This window comes from Microcebus murinus, chromosome 19, assembly GCF_040939455.1.
Source record: "Microcebus murinus isolate Inina chromosome 19, M.murinus_Inina_mat1.0, whole genome shotgun sequence".
Classification (NCBI taxonomy): Eukaryota; Metazoa; Chordata; class Mammalia; order Primates; family Cheirogaleidae; genus Microcebus; species Microcebus murinus.
This window is the reverse complement of record NC_134122.1, coordinates 40,846,888-40,865,963: the sequence shown is the minus strand read 5'-3', so window position 1 is coordinate 40,865,963 and position 19,076 is coordinate 40,846,888. Positions and strand designations below refer to the sequence as shown.

The following is a 19,076-nucleotide window of genomic DNA, read 5'->3' as shown; positions in this document are numbered from 1 at the left end:
CCTTCCTCCCGCAATCTGCCTTTGCTCGCTTTGGAAGCAAAGTGGCACGCATGGTCAGGAGTGGACCTGGGACCTGGGCTGCTGGGGGGGGGGGCATCGTGGGCACAAACCAAATGCAGGAACAACATGGAAAAGTTTCATTCCCTGCAGAGCTTGACTCCTCACTTCCAATGTCTGGACCTCGATTTCTCTCTGTAGGACTCTGGGGTGTCGCACTTGCCCTCAGCTGACCACAGGCACGAGGCGTGCATTAACGAGTTGAAACTGATAGAGCCTCTTGGAGAAAGGCCCTAAGCCAATACCAAAAGGCATTATTCTTTTTCTCCCAAGCCCTCCCAGCCTTCTGCAAGAATATAAGGAAATATTAACTTTACTTCCCTAGCGAGGGCGAGATGTAATTAGAGCCCGGAGAAGCTTTCCCCACGAGGCATTAGTAGGTACATTTGCCAGCACTTTGATGAGATAAAACATGGAACTTTCTGTTCTGTGCCAATTGCTCCTTTCTCTGGAACGCAAAGTCATTTTTATGAGTGAAACTAGAAAAAAATAAAGATTAAAAAAAAGCAACAAAAACAAAGGGAGATAAGATAAGGTCACTTGCTAGTTTCTCCTGGCTCTTGGATTCCGGCAGACCACTTCCCTGGAGACAAGGCCAGGCTGCACAGCCGCTCCTAACAGTGAAAAAGAAGCAAGATCCAACATAGAGTTTGAAAAATAAAAATCTCGACAATTCTGAAAATGTTTATTACTAACCCTGGATAAAGTAGATTGGAAAAGAAATCGTATTCGAATCCTATTTTAACAAATCTCAGTGCAACAAATTCTCCACCTCAACATCATTCCAAACTTTCCTAATGACTTAGCGATCGATGCACAAGAATTCACTGACCGTTTACTATGTGTAGGGCTCACTGTGATCCATTTCAGACAGTAGCCGGATTCCAGTCTCTTTTCAAGACACTTCTGGATGGTGGCTAGCAGCAACAGTGCCTTTCCTACCTCTTTTCTTCTCTAGAATGCCCCGCCAGCTGCATCACACTCATCCTTCAAGACCATCTACACTACCACCTCCTCCATATCTCTGATCCTTCATGCACCCCAACCTCTGGCAGAAGTGATTTCTCCCCTTTTAGAACTCGCTTTGTGGCTTCTTATTCTAAGGGGCATGTTGTGCATGGCTTTTTGTTGTTACTGTGCACTGTGCCATCTCCCCTCCCGACCTATACTCCTTGAGATGTGAATCTCAAGGACAGCATTTGGTGCGTCTTTACAAATGGCATTGTTTTGATTCGTTACACACCATCGTTACTCAAAGTGGGGCTCAGAAGCCGGCAGCATGAGCAGCATTTGGGAGCTAATTAGAAATAAAATTTCAAGCCCCACCCCAGACTGACTTAGCATCTGCATTTTAACCAGTTACCCACCAAGGTGATTCATACCTACATTGAAGTCTGACATGCACTGTTGCATGGAGTGGATGTTTAATAGATATTTTTCACATAAGCCAACTTCTACACAAAAATCTTCCCCCTTGTGCACCCCTACCCTTATCCTGGGCCCTGCAGATGAGCCAGGGATTGATCCCATGTTGAAATGGCAAGAGTCCTTTCTCCCTGCTCACCCCAGCTTGCCATTCATGGCCTCTGTGCGTTCAGGTGGCAAGTCATTTATTAATTCCCTCACACGTTTACTGAGTGCCTAGCTACCATATGCCAGGCACTTTGCACATTTCACAAGAGAATTTGCCTCTCAACACACTGAACCAGGGTTTACAGGTTTTGAGAGTTTCAATAGAGCAAGAGCGGTATGTTGAGTCAGTGTGTTAAGTGCCTAGCAGGGTGCTTGTCCACTGCACGGACTCCTTGTGGATCGAGGGGTTGCAGCCCATAGACTAGACTCCCACCTCCAGGACTCAGCTGGCTACTGCCCCCCACCCCCGGCCTGGCTCTCCATGGGGTAAACCTGCACCACGATTCTCAAACTTCAGCACACACCCCAATCACTTGGAAGGCTTTTGGAAACACAGAATGCTGAGCCCACCAGCTGGCAGTGGCATGCCAACAAGAACGAAGCCAGGCAGAAAGACGAAAGAAAAGTGCCTCTATTCTTTCAGCTTCCCTGATGAGGTGTGTCTTATCGAACCTCGTTCCCCTAGGTGTTGCAGAGATGTTTGGGAACAAAGACTGAAGAAGTGAGGTTTTGGTTTAATGAAGCCCATGGAGAGAACCAAGGGAAGAAAGTTCACCAGGTCCTGAAAAGGACAAAAAATAGGGCCTGGTATTTTTCTATTTGTGTTGCAGGCTCTGTGTGCTACAGTGTCATTAAAGGTGCAGGAACCAGGACTCGACCCACGGTACCGAAAATAAATCTGTGCAATGGTGGGGAACTTCAAAACCAGGTTTAACCCTTTGCACTCGGATGTCGAGTGTGACTCGACACGGTTAGCAAAAATGATAGAGATTAAAATTACTCTTTGAACATATCGATAATTTGAAATATAAAAAAATCCAAATAAATAAGTTTGTATGAAAAGAAACTCCAGCTTTTTATTCTACTGCCGCACTTTGTAAAATCCGGGGTATTTAAACAATTAAATCTCGAGTAGAATAAAGGAATCGAGAAAAAAGCAAGCGAGTGCAAAGGGTTAAGTGTCTCACAGACAAAAGTCGGCGGGTGAACCTTGGTCCGGGAAGAGCTCGTTTGCTCTCTGTCTACAGCTGTGGCCAGGGCCGTGGAGCCGCGGACGCTGGGGCTGTGGCCGTACTTTCCCTGGCCTCAGACTGGTCTCCCCCACCCAGGAACCTCGTCCTGCACCAGCACCAAGCAGCCTGCAGGAGGAGGAGTGGGAGAGTTTAAAGGGCCCCACCCTCAGCCCCAAATCCTTCTCCCTTCCTCCCACCCCAACCCATTTCTAAACCCACCCTCAGTGGTACATGCAGTGAGTACACGAGACAGCGTCAGCTCTGCATGTCCTTGGAACAGGATTGTCAGCCTCCCTTGGAAATCACTCACCTTGTTTCCTCTGGTGGCCTGACTCCAACAGCCTGTGACGCATTCAGTGAGACTATCAGGATACAGGCCAGGAAGCTGAAGACCCATGCCTGAAGGCTAAGCGCTTCAAGAAGAGTCTTTAAATGTACATTCCATTTCCAGACCAACCCTGGATGTACTAAACTTGCCCATCACCAGGAGTACTCATAACCTAAAAGTCATCTTAAGCCCTCTCTCCTTCCCACACCCAGCAAAAATGGGTGTGAGGTCTTGCACAATCAGCCTCTATGTCCTTAAGATTCCTCCTCCCAGGCCAATCACACCTGAAAGGTTTCCTTTGACTCAGTCTACCCTGTGCCCAGTCAACCCCCATGCCAGCCCTGTCTGCTTCTAGCCCAACTCCTATTTCGGTGCCTCGTTTTAATTATTTTTTCCCAACCTCTGACCAACTCCTCTATCTTCTGGCCTCATGTTGTAACTTCTCCTTTCTATCTTGAATATTTTAGGCCACATGTGTGGAAATTCGATGCACGTGACCCATTTTAGCACAGCCTGACATCTCTGGAATTCCTATTTCTCATCTCTCATTTCCTACTTCTGGTCCCGGAGAATATGAAGTTGCAAAGCCCCATGAGGGCATGTATCTACTGGCATCACAAGGGCAGACACTGTGTCTACCTTCTCACTGCCTGCCACATTATCTAGCACATAATAGGTGTTCAACAAATGATTTTTTTTTGGTGAGTGAATGAATTATAGATATATCATACCATGTCCAGGCAAATGATAAATTAACATAATTTTTATTGTGCAAGTATTCCAAGTGTTTCTGGAAAATCAACAAAGTGACCCTGATAACCCAAAGGTTAGAAAGTGCTTTGAAATACACAATAGAGCTATGAGACAGTCACCTGTGCCCCAGTGGCAGTGACAAGAGGAGCAGGTTGCACAATTCACTGGGGTGCAGAAGGTCGCCAGGAGACAGGAGGGGAAGAGAAGTGGGACCTTATGGGGAAAAGTAAACAAATTAAAACTCACCTTTATCATAATCATCATCCTCGACTGCTGCTCCTTGAAGTTTCTGAAGCTTTAATCTTAAGGCAGTTACCTATGTTGGTGTGAAGGGGGAGAAATGAAAAACCAATTACAATAGCATTCCAGCAAACTTATTTTGCGAAAACTAAGAACATTTAGAAACCATTTCAAAACTGAACCTATTCTCCTTTAAAAGAAAAACCACAAATGTACATTTTTCTAATGCCAGATGCATTTGTTTCTCCTCCCTCCAAAAAAAAAAAAAGATTATATAAAGAAGAAGTGTAATTTGAGCATAAAATCCACAGAAAAAGTTAGAATGTTATTTTAAACAAAAACATCACACTGTGCCCTTATCTGCATGAAAAAATGCATAATGAAAAGGAATACAAATTTCCTGACCAAATGGTATCTGTTCTAAAAATCACATTGAAATTATGAAGGTAAACACACCAAAATTGGAAGGGAAACCAGGAGAAGAGCATGCACTTAAGCACAGCAGGCTGTCCCCAAGGCTGGGTAAGAGGACAAGAAGGCCGTCACAAAACCCTTCAGAAAGGTCCTAAAGTTCAAATATTGTCCATTATAGGAAAAGGCATGGTCTTATTTAACCTGCATATAGACTCAATGATCCAGTCACTCCTATGGGTATTACCAGTACGTTCACTTGTAATCATTGTTCTTCTCAACAGGAGACCCACAGACTTCCTGAAGGTGGATCCTTGGCCTGACCATCAGTGAATGAGTCTGGGCTTGTTCCCTACAAACACCTTCCTCCCATTCTTTACCTGACTCACACCTGGCTCAGGTGTTATCTCCCCTGTCTGTGTTAAATGTCCTCTTCTATAGCCATCGCTAATCGAACTTGCTTCTACTCATAGATCATTCAACAGATATTCACTGAGTGACTCTTAGGTGCCAGGCACTCTTTGAGTGCAGAAGATACATCACCAAATTCTTAGCCCTCTAGACTTACATTCTAGACAAAAAAATAAACATTATACAGTTGATTCTTGAAGAACATGAGGGGCAAGGGCACTGACACCCCTCACAGTTAAAAATCCACGTATAATTTTTGACTCTCAAAAGCTTAACTGCAGATCGTTCACAGTCAGTTACAGACTGAACTCCTTGTTCTACTACTTTCCCCCCTCCTTACTATTGCACTTGACTAGTCTAAAAAAAAAAAGAGAAACAAAAGCTTAACTGCTAATAGCCTGCTGTTGACCAAACCCTTAGCAATAACATAAACAGATATTAACACATATTTTATAATATGTTATTTTTTTATATACTGTATTCTTATAATACAGTAAGCTAGAGAAAAGAAAATCACATTGATTAGGCTGAGGAGGAGGAGAAAGAGGAAGGGCTGGTCTTGCTGTCTCAGGGGTGGCAGAGACAGAAGAAAATCCAGGTACAAGTGAACCCACACAGTTCAAACCTCTATTGCTCAAGGGTCAACTGTAAGGAAATTTTATGGTGCCTTAGAAAGTGATTAGTGCTGTGAAAAAAGGGAAAAGTAGAAGCAAATAAGGAAGATCAGGAATGCTAGCAGAGGACGAGTGTTGCAATTTTAAATATGATCTCATTGAGAAAGTGACATTTAAGCAAAGATTTAAAAGTGGTAAGGGAGTGAACCACAAGGCTGTCTGGGAGAAAAACATTCCTACAGAGAAAAGAGCCAGTTCAGAAGCTCTGGGAAGAAGTGTTCCAGGTAGGAAAGCAAGAACTGAAAGTGACATAAAGAGCAAGTGAAAGCAAGAACACCACTCAATCTGGGTGGATTGACTGAAGGGGAAATTGTATTCATAGATGAGGACAGAAAGGTAATGAGGAATGCATCATGAAGAGACATGAAGAACACTTAAAAGTTCTAATTTTGGCCGGGCACGGTGGCTCACGCCTGTAACCCTAGCACTCTGGGAGGCCGAGGCAGGCGGATGGCTCAAGGTCAGGAGTTCGAAACCAGCCTGAGCAAGAGTGAGACCCCATCTCTACTATAAATAGAAAGAAATTAATTGGCCAACTAATATATATAGGAAAAAAAAATTAGCCAGGCATGGTGGCGCATGCCTGTAGTCCCAGCTACTTGGGAGGCTGAGGCAGTAGGATTGCTTGAGCCCAGGAGTTTGAGGTTGCTGTGAGCTAGGCTGACGCCACGGCACTCACTCTAGCCTGTGCAACAGAGTGAGACTTAAAAAAAAAAAAAAAAAGTTCTAATTTTACTCTGATATTCATCGGGAGCCATTGGAGGGTTTGGGGCAAAAGATCACATAATCTGATTTATGTTTCACAGTTCCATTCCGACTGCTGTGGGCAAGGGCAAAAGATGAGAGACCCAGTAAAGTGCCATGGAATAAACCAGAAGGTGATGGGAGTGTGGATTGCAGGGCGTGCAACGGCAGCAGCAAAAAACGGGGAGAAGGGGTCTGACTCTGGACACGTTCAGAAGATGTGGGGACTGAAGATAGAGCCAAAGGGATTTGCGATAAATCCCGGGTGGGAAGTGAGGAGGAGGAGTCAGGATGACGCCAAGGCTTTCAGTCTGAGCTGCTGGAAGAATGGAAATTATCTTAGAAATTATCTTAGTCCCTGTAACACCATGGCATAGCTATCTGTTTGCTTCGTTTTGTTTGTGCACATCATTCAACCCTGAGCATCTAGACGGCAAGAACTCTTTTGTACCCATGTAGAACATGCTGTGCTCGCCCTTATTTGGTTTTGCACAGCTCTGAGCACATGGAAGGATTCCTCCCTCCTTGTCCTGCTTGATGGCATGTGAGTGCACGTGACGGCGTCACTTCTGTGCTGACGCATTTCATTGCTGTTGAAGGACTCCCTCGTGCACTCTTCCTTGTGTGAGTGACTAAGGGGCCATGCATTCAGATGGCGCAGGCCGGGTTCTTGAGGGTCCTCTGGAGCAGCCCCCCAAAACCTGCATGGAACTTGAGCGTAAGCGAGAAAACGAGGTTTTGTGTTGCAGAGCCTCTAATAATAGTGTTGCTGTTTGTTACTGGCCTGTCCTGACTATCAATGACACCATCTCGAAAGCCTAGCACAGGGCACTGCCCTGGTAGTCGTGGGCAGACACTTTCCGAATGAATGAACAATCCTATAAACCCTTTGTCCTTGAATGACTCTACAGCACAACTGTGAATTTTACCAGTGACGCAGTCCTATATATCAGGGATAGAAGGAGGGCTGTGTGAGGAGTTCGATAGCCACACCAAGCTATAATGTCACCATCACCACACCCAAATGATGGAACTGTTGAACGCTTCCTAGAACTGGAGCAGAAGAAATACAGGAAAGAAGGTCAAAAAAATTCCCTGACAGCCAAAGCCCACCCTCCCACGTGCCCCTCGTGCAGTGATCTCTGTGAGACCCTGCGCTGACCGCCCTGGGGTGTGTCTGAATGTCCGTCACTGCTGGACACGCAGCCCCAGTGGCTGCGTCGCACACGGTGCCACAACCCCTGGGAGGCACACGGGCAACATCCTCCCTTTTTCATCAGTTTCCATGACCTCAGTGGCGCCCACCTTGCAGGCTCACTCCACCTCCCTCCTCTGCGTGGCCAGTTAGCACCTGCCTTTATCACTAACTTCTCAGGCCCATGCAACTGGCAAAGCTTCTGGGTGGCTCTTTCCAAGCAGCATAAAGTACACACACACACACACACACACACACACACACACACACACACACACTCGGTTCTCATCATGCACAGCATTGCAGGGATGCTCTGCAAAGCTGCTGCGAGCCCTGAATTGGAGAAGGCTGAAGCGTGCTCCTAAAAGAAATACAGGGTAGGTTCCTACGAGCCTCTGGTCACAGAATTTTCCTCAACCAATCAATACATAACCATATCTTATGTGTGTTTCTGTTTGAAAAACATCTTATTTAATATATATCATTGATCCATTAACATTGAGCCCACAGCCAACAGCATGACTCATGCCTGAGCGAAGCTCAACTCACATGCATATTTTCTCCGTGGGGCTCATCACCGCCTTGCTGCACTTAGGACATTAGAGAGCATTTCAGCACTATGCTTGGGGCCATTTTAAACAGCAAAATCTCCAACAGAAAGCACAAAAATGTGAAAAAACAAACAAACATGGCACTAAATAGAACATGAGGCCGGGTGCGATGGCTCACGCCTGTAATCCTAGCACTCTGGGAGGCCGAGGCAGGAGGATCGCTCAAGGTCAGGAGTTCGAAACCAGCCTGAGCAACAGCAAGACCCTGTCTCTACTAAAAATAGAAACAAATTAATTGGCCAGCTAAAAATATATAGAAAAAATTAACCGGGCATGGTGGTGCATGCCTGTAGTTCCAGATACTTGGAAGGCTGAGGCAGGAGGATCGCTTGAGCCCAGGAGTTTGAGGTTGCTGTGAGCTAGGCTGATGCCATGGCACTCACTCTAGCCTGGGCAACAGAGTGAGACTCTGTCTCAAAAAAAAAAAAAAAAGAGCATGAGAAGGACACTCGTGTGCGGCATGAGGGCTGAAATGAGAAGGCAGAGCATTAACATTTTCCACCTCAGCTGGGAACGTGCACAGCAGGTGACTTAAATATTTTGCCACTCTGTGCATGTCCAAAAATGGCCATGAAAGTGCTGTGAGTATTGATTTTGGAGTTATCGATAAACTTCAGCAAGTAGACCAATTCACACATATAGAACATATAAACACTGAGGATCAGCCACATATGAAAAGGAGTGGAAACTTAAATTCCTGAGATTCACATTTTTACCTCAATAGAAGGGAGAGGAGGTTGAGGAATTAGAATGTCCAAAGGGGCCCAAAACACTAGCATCCTTATGTCTCAAAGGATCTTTTTTTTTTTTTTTTTTGAGACAGAGTCTCGCTTTCTTGCCTAGGCTAGAGTGAGTGCCGTGGCGTCAGCCTAGCTCACAGCAACCTCAATCTCCTGGGCTCAAGTGATCCTCCTGCCTCAGCCTCCCGAGTAGCAGGCACAAGCCACCATGCCCGGCTGATTTATATATATATATTAGTTGGCCAATTAATTTCTTTCTATTTTTATGGTAGAGACAGGGTCTCGCTCAGGCTGGTTTTGAACTCCTGACCTTGAGCAATCCGCCCGCCTCGGCCTCCCAGAGTGCTAGGATTACAGGCGTGAGCCACCGCGCCCAGCCTTCAAAGGATCTTTTTAAAGATGCTCAACTCACCCTCTCCCCAGCCCTGAGAGCCTCACCAGTAGCCCTTTGAGGGCTACACGAGCAATCTCGGGCCTCTGCAAAAAGACAGGGGAAAAATAGCCCCACCCCATGCAGCCTCCCTCATGGGGACAACTCCCACCGTCAGGGAGTTCTTTCTCCTGTTGAAGCAAGATCTGCCTTCCTGTAAGTCCTATGCCCTGGACAGAGCTCCTTCTGTCATTCCCACTGCTCTGAATAAAGTTAATTCTTCTTCCACACAACAGATACTCGAATACAGTCATGCATTGCTTAACAACAGGGATGCATTCTGAGAAACACGTTGTTAGGTGATTCTGTCGTTGTGCAAACATGCTAGAGTGCACCACACAGCCTAGATGGTGTAGCCTAGTGCTCACTAGGCTACGTGGGGTCCCCCATCGCTCCTCGGCTACAAACCTGCAAACCCGCACTACTGTACTGCACACTGCAGGCAACTGTAACACAATGCTAAGTATTTGTGCATCTAAACGTATCTAAACACGGAAAAGGTACAGTGAAAACACAGTATTATGATCTTGTGGGACCACCATCATATATGCAGTCCACTGTTGACTCAAATGTCATTATGTGGCATAGGACTGTGATTAAAGACAGAGTCATGTATTCCCTCACCCAGGTGTTGGATTACCACAGACAACAATACCTAAACTACAGTTAAATTGTGTCACAGTCTGTCATTTGAGACAAGATATGAGTTTACTTTAAGCTACGGGAAGAAGGCAGAACTTAGGCTGCTGTTTTTGTTTTTTTTGACTCAGACTCTCCTCATCAGAGCTACTTCTCTCTCTAATGATAAAAACAGGCAATGTTCAAGGTCCTTGCTTGGTGTCAGACCCTGCCTGAAGCTTCTGGCGTGTGCCAGCACATTTTGTCCTGGCTCCAATGAAGCAGGTACGAGGTCACTGTCCCCATGTTTTACAGGAGCGTCTTGAGGCACAGCACAATTCAGCGAATTGCCTAAGCTCATGCAGCTGGGAAGGGACAGTGCCAGCCGTCACTTGCAGGTGGCCCTGCTGAGCCTCCATACTGCAAAGCTCCCAGGGTCAGCTCACATGTGCCAGCAGGACCCCACGGGCTGCAGGGCCCCCTCAACAATTCCAGTAGTGCAGGAAGAACGTGGCAGACACAGCACCGGGCATGTGGGGTTCACCACGCCTCTCTTCCCCAGGAATAACTTTCTAGTGGGTTACAACCAAGTATTTACTTTTTTTTTTTTTTGAGACAGAGTCTCACTCTGTTGCCTGGGCTAGAGTGCCGTGGCTTTATCAGCCTAGCTCACAGCAACCTCAAACTCCTGGGCTCAAGCAATCCTGCTGCCTCAGCCTCCCGAGTAGCTGGGACTACAGGCATGCGCCACCATGCCCAGCAATTTTTTATATATATTTTTAGTTGGCCAATTAATTTATTTCTATTTTTAGTAGAGGTAGGATCTTGCTCTTGCTCAGGCTGGTTTTGAACTTCTGACCTCAAGAGATCTTCCTGCCTCAGCCTCCCAGAGTACTAGGATTACAGGCATGAGCCATTGTGCCTGGCCCAATTATTTACTTTTAAAAGCAGAGTCTGGGCAATAAAGGAGAAAGGAAGGGATGTATGTATGGCTGGTTTTGTTTCTTTCTAAAACTAAACCTCATGAACTCCAAAAAGTGGGTTAAGCCACAGGTCCTGGGATTTTAGCTGCCAGGCCCCTCCAGTGACCGAGTGGTCTGGAGAGGGTGCATGTGAGTCCATGGCAGGGCTGGGCCCCAGAGAGCCACATGTTCTCAGGATCCAACAGATTCCAGTTTACCCAAAACTCTAGGTTCTCGGAGGACGTGAGCTACATCCTGATAAAGAGAGTCAAAAGGAAGGAAGAAACTATTGATGCCACCAGGACACAGAGGGCCAAATCTTGTGGACTGTAGCAGAATTGTTGCCAAGGCCCGTTTCTGTTTGATTATTTGGAAAGGAGGGGAGCTGGCCTGCTTAACAGTATTCTGATTTTTGTCTCACTTGTTCAAAACTTGAATGTTTGAGATACAGAAATGCAGATATGTTGCCAAGATTTTTTTTTTTAAAAAAAAAAAAAGGTCTCTGAAATGCAGTGTTGAAAACTGACATTTAGACTTGGAAAAATATGATGATGTCAACCTCCACTTAGTGCCTTTGTCCTTTGTATGTCTACCTCTCACATTCTCTTCTGCATTGGACATTCAACCCAAGAAGTCTATCAATTAGATATCTTTGGCCCATCTTAATGAGATTAATTATTTAACTTAAAAAAAAAACAAAAATTAAACACCTGTGGAGTCCCAGAAGCGTGCTAGGCATCAGACATCTGAAAATGTCTAAGAGAAGTGACCTATGGTTGTGGAATTCAGGGTTGCATGGAGAACCTGGACCCACAAACAAATTATTATTATTAAAGGTGGCCAGGCACGGTGGTTCCATGCTTATAATCCCAGCACTTTGGGAGGCCAAGTGGAAGGATCACTTGAGGCCAGAAGTTTGAGACCAGCCTGGGCAACATAGCAAGAGCCCATGTCTAGAAAAAAAAGAAAGAAAGAAAAATTAGCTGGGTGTGGTGGTGCACACCTGCAGTCCCAGCTACTTGGGACCCTGAGGCAGGAGATGACTTGAGCCCAGGAGTTCGAGGCTGCAGTGAGCTATGATTGCATCACTGCACTCCAGCCTGGGCGACAAAGAGAGACCCTGTCTCCTAGGAAATAATGCACAAGGAAGTGGCTTCACACCCTCAACGAAAGAAATAAGTAGGAGCTCAGCAAGTGGAAAAGTGCAGGAAGGTCATTCCAGGCAGAGGGAAAAGTGTGAGCTAAGGCCTGAGGCATGGCTTTCCCTGGTGTCTTCAGCACCATGTGCCTGAGAGCAGGCCGACAGCAGATCCCAGGAGGTCTTGATTGCCAGAATAAGATCCTGAGGCTAGCCCGAGATCAACAAGGAGCCACCAAAGGCTTTAAGCCAAGGAATAACACTATCCCCCCCATGTTTTAGAAAGATTACTCCCCTGGCCTCATAGAGGACGAACTGGAGAAGAGAAACACAGCCAGAAGGCAACAGGATCTCTTGCAAAACCTGGGTGGAAGATAACGCAGATGTGAATCAAGGCCATGGCCATGCCGTGAGAGGCAGGTTTGCAGTAGGACAAGGCCAGGCGTGGGGAGCGAGGGAGAGGGCGCTATGAAACTGGCTGCAGCCTGCGTGAGGTCCTTTAGAACAGGGGCGGAAAATGGCATCAGTTTTGGACAGGTCCAAACGCCGCCCAGAAAAAAAGGCCTGCATCTCTGTTCTGCCTTCATTCTGTCTCGGAGACTCAAATCGGAGAGCTGGGCTGAGGTCCCTGAGGGCCAACACAGACAGCGCAAACAGGGACAGGGCTAGGAACACTGGGCTGCAGGGAAAGAATCGAAAGTACATAAGATGCAACTGCAGGGATGAACAAGAACGTCCACATTTCAGACACTCCAACCGAATGCCTGACGAGTGAGTGCTCTATTTCCCTACTCCCATGTACATACGCATACACACACGTGTGTGCAAACACATACAAACGCATATGCACACACCCCACAATGAAAAAGTCTGTCACTAGGTCAGCCAGAGCATCTCTACCTGGTTTTCTCTGGGAATTTGGGGGCGTAGAACAACCCTGCCAACTTCCTGCTGCACCTGCTTCTCAGGTAACTGGAGGGACAGCAACGTGACATGTACCCAGATTATCCCAGCCGGCTGACATGTACCCAGCTTATCCTCATCTCCAAAGCACCTACTTCTCACTGGAGCCTCAGAACAGTCCCGTGAGGTGTCATGATCTCTAAATAAGGAAACTGAGGGCCAGCGAGGTTTAATGGCCAGAAATGAAGGCCCCTGACTCTAGGGAAGGCGGCCCCCACTGCAGCAAGATGGGAGGAAACGAGTGGAGCAAACGCAGAGGAATCCAGGACCACCCCAAGGCAGGGCAGCCCCATTTCGTACCTCTCAACCCCTTGTACGCATCAGCCGGCCCCACCTGCCTGCCCCCAGTTTCCTGGTTCAAAGCAGAGTGAGGCCAAGCGAGCGGCCACATCCCACCCAGGCCAGGGACAGTGGAGGAGCCGCTGCCCAGCCGGGAGCCAACTTGAGCACCTAAGCGACAGAGGAGATGAAAAGGAGAGAGGTTTGTGTTGGAACTCAAAGAGAGAGACGTGCAGTGACATCCTTGTGCAGCCGAGCCCAGCACTCGTCTGAGCTCTGGTGGCCAAGGAGACACCCACCTCCACCTGCCTCCGGCTGCTCAGCAGGCAGCCCTGCAGCACGGGCTCCCACTCCCTGAGCAGGGCGTCCCAGTGATGGGCACCGCCTGAGCCGCCACCCTCGTCACCTCCGCAGCCAGCCCACAGGGGATCCAGGGACCGGGAGGAACCAGCGTCCACGTCCGGGCAAGAAAGCATCTCACGCTCTGGCCTGGAGCCGCCCCCTGCGGCCCAGGCGGAGTCTGCCGAGCCCTGAGCAGGCGAGAGATGGAAGGGCCAGGAGAGGTACCGAGGGTCCTCGTGGGGGCTGTCCAAGCTGGCAGCTTTGGCGCCCGCCTCCTGGGGGCCCTGAGGACGGCACTCGGCCTCTCTGGACGGCGGGCAGCCCTCTGCTTCCCCGCGTTCCCCAGCGGACCCCAGCGAGAGCCGAATGAAGCTGAAGCTCGAGGTGAAGGCATCGTGGGAGCCAGGAGAGGTTGAGGGGGCCGCGGGGTCACTTCCAAGGCTGCGGCTGCTGCCACGCAACTCTGCTGGTGCCACAGAGCCTGCTGCCTGGATGCCCCTTGCTCCTTCACGGCTAGCGCGCGGGGCCTCCGAACTGTCCATGGATGAAAACTCTTGCCGACACCCGGCGTCCCCAGGGCCACAGGGCCCGCTTGGCCTGCCGGGCCGTCTGGTGCCAGCTCTGTGCTGCATCGCAAAGCGCGTGGAGGTTCCTCTCACAGAGGTCAGAGCCAGGCCTGGGTGGCCCCCAGAGGTCACAGCGGGGGCTGTTGTGCTCTTAGGAACAAGGCTCCTAACCAAGAGGCCTGGACACTGGCCTCCTGGGTCGAGGATGCACTGCCCGGCCCTGGACTCCGAGTGGTGGGACTCCTCGCCACGCAGCCCTCCCGGGCCCCGGGACAGCATGCCCACTGCTGGGGAGGGGAACCTGATCCCGGGCCCGGCCGAGCTTCTCATGTAGCCTGGCCGCTGTGCCAGCCTCCGCCTCCGAAAGTTCACGGCAGGTGGTGAGCAATCCCGGCTGCCTGGAAAGAGAGAGAAAACAGAAAACGGTGCCATCAACATGCACATCTCACTGGCTCAGCTGGAGCTGCATCCGGAGAACATCCCTAGGGGTAAAGGTCACCTCTCTCTGCATCTGTCACAGGTAGATGCTGGCTCCGTGGTCCCAAGGCCAACCCCGTATGAAAATCCCGACAGCCTCGGGAAGCGTCTGCCTTGACCGTGCGGAAATCGACACAGCGCCTGGCCCCGCCGTTCAGCAGAGCAGCTGGCGCTGCCGCATGCCGTGCCAACGAGTCAGCGTGAGCATGGGAGGCACAACCTGGGCGGCTCCCGCGCCCTCCAGCACCCTGCCTGCCTGTGGGTCTGTCACGGCGCATCAGCACTGCCGGCCCAGAGCGGGTCTGGAAAACAAACGATCTGAAACCGGGATGCCAGCGCGCTCCTCAAAATGACATCCAGGCATTTATTCCAGCTACTCGCCACACAACACGTGATTTTCATTATCTGAGCTCTCCGTGTCCCTGCACGCCAGCTCTGTCGCTGTGGACGGCGGGCGGGTGGCTGCAGCGCAATGCAGGACCATCATTTCGTCTCGAACGGTGGGCTACGGGAGGCCCGCTGCATGTGTTCTCCAAACCAGGGGCTGTGCTCCCCTCCTAGCTATGCTACAGGCATAGGAACAGCGACAAATTCTGACACCTCGTTGCCCTGACACCTCCAACCCTGATGGTATCACCTGCTGGCTGTGTGACCTTCCACAGGTTACATTACCTCTCTGTGCCTCAGTTTCCTCATCAGTCAAATGGCGATATGAACAGTACCTCTCCCATAGGGCTGCTGTGAGCATTAAGCTAAATGCATTGCTACCACAGGTAGACAGTATAGTCAGTGCCTGACACACATAATAAGTGCAATACAAATGTTAGTTATTGTTTTTACGTTGCATAGCACTTTGCTGCTCATTAATGTGTTCTCATCTACATTACTTTCACTTGCTGCCTACCAAGTGACCAGGAATTATAGCTTCCCTTTGAACCCTGAGATTCAGAGTTGACTTTCCAGAATCCCCTACAAGTGGCCAAGTGACTAGGCCAAACTCTCCGGACTCTATGGGCCCACATAGCGCCCTTGCCCCAGCGCCCTGCCAAGCCGTACGTCAGACATAGAAGTAAAACCAGGCAGCACGAGACAAAGCTGCAGTCGGACCACAGCCTATGGCGAGAAGCGGAACAAAGCTTCGCTCCAAGCCCACACACCCTGCTTTGCCTCCCGGAACACACGTGGTCCCGGGATCTCTGTCGTGGTGAGCAGAGATCGCTAGGCACTGAGGATCCCACTGAGCCATGACTGGGGCACGTGGCAGTCCCTGGGGAGGTGGGGGTGGCACTGACAATCCCCGGGGGAATGAGCACAATGACCTACGGCCGCCTGTGCCCTGGCTCTGAGTATCTAAAGACAATAGGACCCAAGATGTGCTCACGCAGTGACCTGTTCTTGCCACCTTCAGGGAGCCCCAGAAGGGCTAATGCCACCCAGCGTACAAGCTTGCAGTGAAGGGAGGAATGGAAGCAGGATTATGAGGGGGAGTGGTAGAGAAAAATCAGAGTAAAGGCAGGGAGGGAGGCATTTAACACTATAACCCTAGGAGATCAGTGCCATTCTCGTTTTATAAGTAACAAAGTTAAAGCTCAGAAAGCTTCAATTGCCCCAGAACTCCTGGATCATAATTTACCAAAGCCCAGATCTGAACTGAGTCTTATCTGATTCCCAAAGCACAGTCTCATTCTGTTCCCTTTGCCTCCAAGTATATATATATCAGAGCAATAGCTTAAAATGACAGGAAGGCAAAAGAAAGGTTTATTTTTCTTCTTTCTCCAAGACAGAGGCCATGCAAAGTTGGAAGCAGGAGAAAAGGGCATGATGGAAATGTACAGAAGGAATTATTAATAGGGCAGATAGATCAGGTTGCCGCGTGTTCTGGTTCAATGGGAACCCCAACCTTTCCCCCGGGTGTTTCATCATCCCAAGACACGCAGCTCCCCGCAGTGGCAGGGCCCGACCCCTAGGAGGGAGCAGTCCAGCCGGGCGGAGACAGGCAAAGAAAGACTGATGCTCACACCCACTGAAAAAACGGGCAAAATATTCTCCAAAGAACAAGAAATCCATCCAAATGGAAGTTAGAGAGAACATCGAATTCTGGCTTCAACTGGCAAAGGAAAACATTTCAACAATTTCATACCTTGAGAATGAGTCCAGTGAAATCTCTATTGCCTTTTGGCTTAAAAAAGACTTTTAACTGTTTTGTTTTTTTCTTTAATTCAAGTACCAGTCACCCAAATAACACTTCTGAAGTTAAAAGAACAAGGCTAAGTGGAAAATAATTTGTTTGAAATTTCATTTCTTTTCGAATGCCTGAGGGCACTTTGGGCCTGAGTGGCCCTTTCTAAAACCACTCAACCAAGGGCTCTGCATTCCCCAAGCCAAGTTCTGGTAACTGCACGGTGAGTTTACCCAGTGGGAGCCCGGGTTCCTGCTGAGGCTCCGGTCAGCTGCAAGAGCCACAGCACTGCATGGGCAACAAGCCCAGAAGACCAGACATGACAGCAGTGTTCACCCCACGTGGGGGCAGGTATGGGGACCACCCAGCTCCTGTACCTCCTGAGGGTCACATGCCCCATCTCCTGGCCGTGGCCCTTCCCAAAAGGCAGTTCAAGAGGCACAGACTGTCACGCACTATTATTCCTAACCTCAGAGGGCAGAGGCCAGAACAGAGCCAGCTCTGGAGGGCATGTCTGGAACATGCTAGAAGGATTAGAGGAAACCCATAGAGAGCAGACCTGAAACCTTTAGGAAGACCCCCAATTTCCCATAACCAAAGACTATTTTTCCCCACTCTTTTTTTTTCTCTTTTCTCTTAATTTTTATTTTTTGAGGACTCTCATGGCAACACGTGACCAGAAACCAATTCCTACTTAAACTGTCCTGCCTGAAACCCTACCTGGTAGATTTATTCCAAATCCAAGCCTGCAGTTCAGGAAGGGTCGCGATGCATTCAGACCTTGGAAAGAAACACTTCTCCCTAGCACCTAAGTGCACTCGGCCCCAGCCGGAGGTTTGAGACGCCAGGAAGGTGCCCCAAGGGAGCTGGGAGCCCGGTGCCCTGTCAGGAAGAGGCTCACCACTCACTGGTGGCGGCCGTCTCTGGGCTGGTCTTGGCAGGTCTCCCCAAAGCTCAGGAGCCCACCAGCAGTCCGAGACACACGGGTGGAGACATTTAACCACTCCACCTATCCTTGTCACTGGTCTCCAAGCCTGGGGGGGGGGGTTGGGGGGGCATTTCTCCTTCCAGTTCTACCCTGCAACTTCTTCCCGTGGAGTCTCCTGTAGTTTCAGGCACCCTTCCTTCTGACCCTCATCCAATTTGTTTGGCTGCCTGTTTATTTTTTTTTCACTTTCTTCTAAAATCTCTCTTTCTTGCAGAGACACTCACTCTGGCTGGCATATTTCTCGTCCGCCATCTTGCCCCTCTCCGAACCAATCAGAAAACACGTTTCAACAGCACTCTCCATGTATGTGAGGAACGCTGTGTGTGCGCACAAGTGCACACATAACATAAAAATACAAATGTGTGCATGTCTATACACATATATATGATATATAGATATATACACAGAGAGAACGACAGATATAGATATATAGATGGCAGAGAGAGAGAGAAAATTCTATGCAAGCAAAGCAATCCTTCCTACTCCCTTTCAAAATCCGCCAGCTGAGCAGGCCGATAAAGTAATAGCCACAGAATCTTGCACTGGGCCTGCTGCCATCTCGCGCTCACAAACGGATAGTATCCATCTCTTTGGAAGGCAGATTGTTTTCCTAGGCATGCTTATTCGCCAGCTGCTCTTGGTGAGTGGGGCCACTTTATCCTGATCAAGCATTGTTATGGTCATCTTCAAAGCTGAGTGGACTGCAGCGACCGATGCCAACAGGTTTGCAGGCAGCCAGGAGTTCCGTGAAGAGCAAAGCTCTGTCTCCGTTTTCCTGTCAGCCTCCTGGTCACCCAAATGCTAGAGCTTTGACTCTCGGGCTGCAGACATCACTTCCTTATAGCAGCCTCACAGTCAGAAGGGATGGATCCAAGTACAAAGAATAGCTAAAGAATGATAAACACAGCATAAACTGGTTTTAATAGGTAGAGAGAGGGGGATGAGGTGTGCAAGGGACCTCGAGGGTGATGTTCTGTTTTTAAGCCAGCTGATATTTATGCAGGTGCTTATGGTATTATTCTCAAACCATACATGAAAAGAAACATGTGTAATTATATAGTAATTCAAGGTTAATGTTCCATTTCTTAAGCCAAGTGGTGGTTATGTAGGTACCGATTATATTATTCTTAAACAGTTATATGTAAAACCTATATATAATTGTATAGTTAACACATAATTATATACAAATATAATTTTTATAACTATGAAATATTTGAGAATAGTTTCTCAACAAGCTAGACATGGCAGCATATGCCTGTAGTCCCAGCTACTCAGGAGGCTGGGGCAGGAAGATTGCTTGAGCCCAGGAGTTTGAGGTTGCTGTG

At 48.6% G+C, this 19,076-nt stretch overlaps 1 protein-coding gene across 3 annotated transcripts in view; it reads right to left on the bottom strand.

Moving 5' to 3' along the window:
• The window catches only part of DISC1 (DISC1 scaffold protein), a 308,753-nt gene that overhangs the window by 248,738 nt on the left and 40,939 nt on the right, over positions 1-19,076 (bottom strand). For all 3 annotated transcript variants that reach the window (XM_012738209.3, XM_075995460.1, XM_075995461.1), the window contains exons 2-3: positions 13,499-14,505; positions 4,030-4,099 (exon numbers count right to left, since the gene is read on the bottom strand). In XM_012738209.3, coding sequence (XP_012593663.2) covers positions 4,030-4,099; positions 13,499-14,505 — 1,077 coding nt within the window. The remainder of the gene's footprint in view (positions 1-4,029; positions 4,100-13,498; positions 14,506-19,076) is intronic.